We start from the raw sequence: 8,752 nt of genomic DNA on the forward strand, positions 1-8,752 counted from the left end.
ATCTAACTATTACTGATATATCTAACTGTTACTGGGATATCTAACTGTTACTGGAATATCTAACTATTACTGGAATATCTAACTATTACTGATATATCTAACTATTACTTGGATATCTAACTGTTACTGGGATATCTATTATTAATATATGTAACTGTTATTAGTATATTTAACTATTACTGGGATATGTAACTGTTATTGGTATATGTAACTAATATTAGTATATCTAACTATTACTGGGATATCTAACTATTATTAATATATGTAACTGTTATTAGTATATTTAACTATTACTGGGATATCTAACTATTATTAATATATGTAACTAATATTAGTATATGTAATTATTACTCTATTCATTAATTTTTCTTCTTTTTTCATTATTATTTTCAAATTGTTAAGGAGGTTTAGAAAAACCTTTTAAAAAGTTTGTGTTTTACACATGTTTGATTGCCCACAGGTACAGCTTAAATGTGTTCAGACACTCCGTTCCATGTTTCAACACCCTGATCGAAGTATAGCCACTCCATACATCCATACTCTTGCTCCACGAGTCGTGGAAATACTTGTGCAGTTGACTGCTGATTTGACAACTCAGTCTACTGTTACTGATCGCCAGTTTAGTCTAGCCACAGAATGTCTGACCTGTCTAGACACACTGGTTACTCTGGCTCCTTCTGATAAAAGTAAGTGATTCATAGTTTGAAAAAAGTGTTTATAAGTAAGTAACTTAAAAATTGCAGGTGTGTGTGTGTTTTCTCAGTTCTGAATTCTGGCGAGATTTTTCATGGAGTAGTGGTGCCATCTTCATGTGATAAGCCATTGTTTTTCTGGTCTTCTTATTGACACAAATTGTTTAATGAGACATTGTTTTGATGTTTTGTGAAGTGGGGCTCATCAAGTGTGGTTAAAGTAACCAAGAAAAAGGAATGATCTCACTTTCAGTTTTCTGATTGGATATTAAAATTTACTTTGGGTTTACTTTTTTTCTTTTAATTCCGTGCTCCAACTCAGTTCATGGAGTACTTGTGTATATTCTGCCGTGTCCAATAACGGCATGGAACATATGACTTTATGAATGCTAGTCTTGAAATAATTTAATGAAATATAAGTTTGTAAATGTTCTATCACTGGTTACATTATGAATTACTAGAGGTTTTGATGTTGAAGTATTGTAAATATTTTCACCTCTATATAATTCTTAAAATGCCGTACTCTGGTTTACCTTTTAGATTCTGTAGTGTATGAATATTGTATATTTTGACCTACCTTACTGACTTCATTTGTAATTAACTTCTTTAATCAGGTTCATACCATAACAGTTATTGTTTACGAAAATTGATGATATATATAAAACACTTAGACCATTATTATTGTTATCATATTATGGCCAGCCTGATGAGTCCTGGTATTTTGGACAAAAGGCTGTGTCAGCATTGGATGTGGCAGAAGTAAATTACTTCATATAACGCATGCCTCTTTGCTTTCACTTAGTGTAATTATAATTACCGTACAATTATAGAAATAAAATCACGTATATAAATGAAACATTCATATGATATCAAACGACGGACGCGGGTTAAATGTTTTTGATATTAAGTATTTTTCATAATTTACATTACTCACTGTAGGAAAGGTACAGCCGAAAATAATCTAGAATAGTAAATATTGAAGAAAACAAAAAAGACTCCTTCTGGTGAACAATCTAAAGTGAATGACCAGAGCGTAAATAATTTGTTTAATATTCTTTTCAACTAAGTACTAAGTTACACAAAAATAAGATGTTTCATAATAAGCTTGTGTTGAACACTAAGCTTTGACTTGTTTGTAGCACTAGTTGTTTTACTTTTATATTTCATTATAATAATGTAACTTGCTTGGAAAGTTCATTTTGTTGTGGCCTAGGACTTCGTGAATTCATCAGTAGAAATAGTTATTAGTGCTGCTTATAAATGATCTAGTAAACATAGCTCTTTTTTTTTCATGCCTGTCTGATAAGCCCTGATATTATTTTAAAGATCTTGGTAATGAAGGAAATCAGATAGAAAATGGTTGAACGTAACAGGAGTGAAGTATACATGAAAATATTTGCTGTCCGCTGTGTTGCCGAACTTTGTCGTAGATTATTACGTGCATTTGCTGATAAAAAGTTCTTGAAAAAAATTCACTTAAATGCATTTTTTGTTTTTTAATTTACCATTGAAAAAGGCTGGTTCTGTTAAAATTGTTTCAAAATAATGTTTCAAATTTGTGTACACTTTGCTGTGGGGTATGTAAGTATAGAGTAACTGTTGTCTGTGCTTGTTGGCAGAAATTCATATGCTGAGTCTGTACATCCCCCTGGTGGTCAACCTTTTGATAGAGCCAACATTACAACAGGGGGCGTCACACAACAGGAAGAAGTTACACGACCATGCTTTGCAACAGCTGATCAAAGTGGGCCCTCAATATCCCCAGGACTTCCGCTCCATCATGACCCAAGCTCCCCAGCTGAGAGGGCGGCTTGAAAATGCCATAAGGAAGGGTTCGCTAATTCACGTTGGAAGCCGAGAATCTTCCACCGCACCTTCGAGTCAAAAAATAAATTCCTCCCAAGCTCCAGCAATCAAATTAAAGATGGATTTTAGCAATTTCACTGGGTGAAAAAAACAAAAAAATACACAGTTTGTTTTAAATTAGTGTAAATATCAGATAGCTGTCATTTTAATTTTATATATGATGGTCACAGAAGAACTGTACAGAAAATGGTTATAATTCTATAGGACTGGTAAGTGAGAGGTTGAACTAGCTTAGTAAAACAAATTGCAATAAAGAACAGTATATATGTGTGCACAATTATCGCTTTCTCGTACTAGAACCTTCGAACCTTCTAACAGATTTTTTCCCATTAAATTATAAAGATCTCAAGAGGTCCATTGGCATTTTTTGAGTCTAAATTTAACACTTGGAAATTTTGTAGAGAATAGAAGAAAAGTTGTCTTTATCCTAAACAAAAGTTATAGAAGATTCAGTCAAAGAAACCATTAGAATGAAGAAGTTATAGGCAGTGAGAGCGAGTAAGTCATGTATCAGGTGTTTCTTATTTCAGAATGACCAGGGTATCTACTGTGTGTGTGATTTTTACACTACTTTTATTTGGGGGGAAAATAAACCCAACTATAATGAACTTTATTTATTCATTAGCCAAGGAACAATAGGTAATAATTGTAATAAAAATAAAAGTAAGATGTGTGCTGGGAACGCTAATACTTGTGACTTATTTTTAAAGAAAAGCATTTGTTTAAAATATATGTGGGTAAAGTAATCTTGTGGGTTGGCATCCTATCCACAATAGTATAAAAAATAATAGAGCTGATACGTACATTTAACAACCTCTTGTGGAAAAGCCATCTTGTTCATGTTTTTAACAAGTTTTTTTTGACCAGTGTCAAAAGAAAATTATCCTGGACAATTTACTTTACAGATAGGATTTTTTTAGTGCGTGTCTCGAAAGTATAAAGGTTTTATTACCGTTATAACCAGGATTTTACTGTGATGAGTGAAAATGATAAATTGTCGAGGGATTTGAAAATTTATATATGTGTTGTATTTTCTTAGTTCAAAGGATGAGATTTCAGTTGCTGACTTGTTTAGGATTTAATTTATTTAATGCATAGATAGTAATACTCATTACACCTGTTACACTAGTTGAGGTTATTCATGCTTGGTCTAGAGCTTAATGGTACTTCACTTTTAGGTTTGTTTCAGAAATTGAATGTGATAGAGTAATTTGGTTTTGACACATCACACGTGTATGGTTTAAGTTCCAGAAGAAGAAAAAACAGTAAAAGCTTACTTTACTTTGCTAAGTTAATAAATAAAAATAAAACAAAACCACAACTTCAATTAGTTCCCATCTAAAAACTACATAAACTGTTGTTGTTGTTGTTTTTCCTGGTGATTAAATGGCACAACCAGATTTGTACATGTATTTTAGATTCTGGTAACACTTTGATATTCTTCCATTACATATATAACAAGAAATGAAAATATTAATAAAAATAATAAATATATGTGTCAGTAATGTTGTGTTGATAGGATAACCAGAACTGTACATGTATGTCAGAGTCTAGTAACACTTTGATGTTCTTCCATTATATAACCAACAAATCCATGTATATTAATAAAAATAACAAATGTATCATACAGTAATGTTGTGTTTATGGGATATCAATCATTGTCATGGTTTATAGCCTATATGATCACCTAAGTCTAATTATTAGTTAGTAACTTTTTTTTTGAAAAATGGTTTAACAGAATCTGGTTTGTAAACAATAAACTTTGGATGTATCATCTGTTGAGTCGACATCTTCTCAATGATAGAGAATTCACAGAACAAGGGTTGGTCTTCATGAGTGTTTTAAAATATCTAGTACTGTGTTGAGTTTAAAGTAACCTGACTTGTATAAAAAAAATTCTCTCAAGTTTGCAAGTATTTTGTTATAAAGTCACCTAATGGAATAGATCGTAAAGTAATGGAGGCCTATAATTTTGTTGTAATTACAAACCTTCCCACTAAGAAGTTATATAATTCACTTTTAGAACTGTCACAGTGTTTTGTTCTTCTCTAGCTTGATTACAAACCTTCCCACTAAGAAGTTATATAATTCACTTTTAGAACTGTCACGGTGTTTTGTTCTTCTGTAGCTTGATTACAAACCTTCCCACTAAGAAGTTATATAATTCACTTTTAGAACTGTCACAGTGTTTTGTTCTTCTCTAGCTTGATTACAAACCTTCCCACTAAGAAGTTATATAATTCACTTTTAGAACTGTCACAGTGTTTTGTTCTTCTGTAGCTAGATTACAAACCTTCCCACTAAGAAGTTATATAATTCACTTTTAGAACTGTCAGTGTTTTGTTCTTCTGTAGCTTGATTACAAACCTTCCCACTAAGAAGTTATATAATTCACTTTTAGAACTGTCATGGTGTTTTGTTCTTCTGTAGCTAGATTACAAACCTTCCCACTAAGAAGTTATATAATTCACTTTTAGAACTGTCACAGTAAAAACAGAATATAATTACAACATAGTAGCCAATGTCTTTCTGTATTAAAAGTATACGAAATATTTTGATTATTATGGCTAGTTGTACAGTAGGTTAGATATAACTTATGTTACCATTGGTGAATTTGATTACTTCATGTTGTGTGCCCCCTATTTTCAAGTAAGAGGCGTGTCATATGGTTCCTTGCATAATGTTCGCTATCGGTCAGGTCCGGCATTGGTTGGTGTTTAAACACAAGTCAAGATGAGTTGTAAAAAAAACTTGCTATCTTTATCATCAAATATCTTTCAAGGTTCTATAGTTGTAATAATTATTTGAATATTTTAGTTAAAAATCTTCCCATTTCTTTTGATAAATATTGTGTATTCTGATTAAGACAGTGGAAGATAGTTTCGCAGTCTATCTTAATGAAATTTTCTCTGTTTAATCTTGTAAATGGGTTGTATTTTGTGAGGTGTTGTGGAAACTGTGAAGAAAGGGGAAAGAGTTTAATCAGTAACTTAGAGTTAACTTTGTAATGTACATCTTTTAGTGCCAGATTTATAAGTTTTGGTTGTATTTTATACTACTTATTTATATATATATATCACACTATATACTGTAAGTATACACAGATTTCTAATTCTTTCACGTGTATATGTAAGGTTACTATTATGGCAATCTTAAGTTTGCTTGTATACATTATATGTCTTGATATTAGTTAAGTTATGATAGAAAAAGCTTTCGGTTTGATTGGATTATATATTTGTGAGGTCCTTTCAATATTGTACTTGCATGGTTGGTCTTTTCTTCTTTAAAGTCATTATAAGAATCACATAATTACAGGACATCACTCTTCACAGTTCTGTACTGAAGTTTTAAAAAACGTGAACCTTCTGGCAATTGTTAGGTTAACATCACAGGTTGACTGTATTAGTTTTTTAAATATTGTTTGATATTACAATCCATTAATTCTCTTCTTATGATATTAAAGATGAAACACGTACACAGTCACTTGGTAAGTTATTGAAAGCCATTTTATGGCTGCTTACCGACCATAACTGATGCATTGTAATTTAGATGTTTAAAATCAGATAATTTTAGGCTTATATGAATCATAAAAAAATGGATATTTTAATTTCTTCAACGTGAAGCACAGTTTAGAAATGAATGTCTTAGAACGTGGACCAAAAGGCTGTATGTGGTTTACCCCTGAAAATATTTGATGGATCTTGTATTGAAGTGTGTGTTTTAATTAAAAAGCTACTAAGAATCCAGATTTATTTGGTTGTAAGTCATGTTAGGGAAGTGTGTTTTAATTAAAAAGCTACTAAGAATCCAGATTTATTTGGTTGTAAGTCATGTTGGGGAAGTGTGTTTTAATTAAAAAGCTACTAAGAATCCAGATTTATTTGGTTGTAAGTCATGTTAGGTTACTATGCTTCTTAGCTTTATTAATACGAAGTTAAAGAATAGGTTGAATAAACTCCACGTTTTTGATATTTTTATTTAAAGAAGAATGACATTCTGAGCTAGCACTCATCATCAGATTGTACAGCATCCTTCTTTAAATATAAAAAAACGTGGTGTTTATTCAACCTATTCTTTAATTTCGATATCTTTGCAGGTTTAAATATATATTTCAACTTTATTAGTACACTTTGATGTCAAAGCCTGTGGCCAAACGTGTAGGAGTTAGTTCCTGTGAAAACTTTAAAATGTTAATTATTTATGGTATTTTAATTCTGTCATTTCTGTATCTAGATTGTAATAGTGAAGGTATGTAAGAAAAGATTAATAATAAATGTTATTTCAGAGGTGTAGTGGAGTTTTGTTTCGTTATCTTGAATTCTCGCTTGCAACCATTCAGCCATATTAACAACTTCATGTATTCTCGCTTGCAACCATTCAGCCATATTAACAACTTCATGTATTCTCGTTTGCAACCATTCAGCCATATTAACAACTTCATGTATTCTCGCTTGCAACCATTCAGCCATATTAACTTCATGTATTCTCGCTTGCAACCATTCAGCCATATTAACAACTTCATGTATTCTCGTTTGCAACCATTCAGCCATATTAACAACTTCATGTATTCTCGTTTGCAACCATTCAGCCATATTAACAACTTCATGTATTCTCGTTTGCAACCATTCAGCCATATTAACAACTTCATGTATTCTCGCTTGCAACCATTCAGACATATTAACAACTTCGTGTATTCTCGCTTGCAACCATTCAGACATATTAACAACTTCGTGTATTCTCGCTTGCAACCATTCAGACATATTAACAACTTCATGTATTCTCGCTTGCAACCATTCAGCCATATTAACAACTTCATGTATTCTCGCTTGCAACCATTCAGCCATATTAACAACTTCATGTATTCTCGCTTGCAACCATTCAAACATATTAACAACTTCGTGTATTCTCGCTTGCAACCATTCAGCCATATTAACAACTCCATGTATTCTCGTTTGCAACCATTCAGCCATATTAACTTCATGTATTCTCGCTTGCAACCATTCAGCCATATTAACTTCATGTTGCATTACAGTATATTTCCTCGGGACCGGGTGTGGCTCAGTGGTTAGATTGCCAGATTGTGACTCTGGAGGTCCATGGTTTGCCTCTTGTTTCCATAAAATCACGTTCTGCATTTTGGGATCATGGTTGTGTTATGAGATTAACGGTCAACTTCCTCTATTCAGTCAGCCAGGAGTTGACAGTGGGTGTCTTCCCTCTAGTCCAGCAGTTTAAAATTAGGGACATAAATATCCTTCATGTATCTCTTTAAAGAAGACTGTTTGAAAATAATGCTTTATTCTTGTTGGTATGCAGAAAGATGCAGCAGTGTTAATATAACAATACACTTTTGTTGTTTTTACATATATGTTCTACTTTTATTTTTGGCCACGTGTGTTTTTGATGTTTGAAAGTCTGCTTTAGGACAATGGGTGTGGGTTAGCCAGGTGGTAGAGCTCTGGGTTGTGGGGCTGGCGAGACATATTCGAACCCAAAATATTGCTTGCACTTTAAGCTGTAGGTAAAATTATAATCAATCCATTAGCGTGGGTTGGAGGGCGCTGCTGACTGACTGCGTGCTCAGTAGTTCACACTTGAGGTTGGTGGTAGATAGCCTTAGTATATTTACCGTAGATACAAATACATTGTTGTGCTAATATTTTAAAGAGGACATAAGTTTTATTGCAAATACAAAATGCTGAAAGCAGACAAGTAATAAAAGAAGGCGAAATTACCTTCAATCTGTCCATTCTTTTTGCTGTATAAATATTCTCTGTATCCTCAGTCTTTAACGTTTCGAATTTTTTCTTCTTAGTAATAAAGCGTTGGATCATTTAGCTCCGGTTAATATCTTCAAACTGTGAAGCCGGAATATTAATAAAGTTTGGAACATTTAGCTCCGGTTAATATATTCAGACTGTGAGTCGGAATATTAATAAAGTTTGGAACATTTAGCTCCGGTTAATATATTCAGACTGTGAGCCGGAATATTAATAAAGTGTTGGAACATTTAGCTCCGGTTAATATATTCAGACTGTGAAGCCGGAGTATTAATAAAGTGTTGGAACCCTTAGCTCCGATTAATATATTCAGACTGTGAAGCCGGATTAGTAATAAAGTGTTGGAACATTTAGCTCCGATTAATATATTCAGACTGTGAAGCCGGATTAGTAATAAAGTGTTGGAACATTTAG

The 8,752-nt window shown here is 32.6% G+C and overlaps 1 protein-coding gene across 4 annotated transcripts in view; it reads left to right on the plus strand.

The window, feature by feature from the left end:
* Positions 1-6,850, plus strand: part of LOC106466475 (HEAT repeat-containing protein 5B-like) — a 72,097-nt gene extending 65,247 nt beyond the window's left edge. For 3 of the 4 annotated variants that reach the window (XM_022394493.1, XM_022394494.1, XM_022394495.1), the window contains 2 exons: positions 461-686; positions 2,312-6,850. In XM_022394493.1, coding sequence (XP_022250201.1) covers positions 461-686; positions 2,312-2,643 — 558 coding nt within the window. In that variant the 3' untranslated portion in view covers positions 2,644-6,850. Of the gene's footprint in view, positions 1-460; positions 691-2,311 lie in introns of all 4 variants that reach the window. The other variant, XM_022394496.1, reaches the window with a different exon arrangement.
* The last annotated feature ends 1,902 nt before the right edge of the window (positions 6,851-8,752 follow it).

Source organism: Limulus polyphemus, unplaced genomic scaffold (genome assembly GCF_000517525.1).
Source record: "Limulus polyphemus unplaced genomic scaffold, Limulus_polyphemus-2.1.2 Scaffold2271, whole genome shotgun sequence".
In the NCBI taxonomy this organism is placed as follows: Eukaryota; Metazoa; Arthropoda; class Merostomata; order Xiphosura; family Limulidae; genus Limulus; species Limulus polyphemus.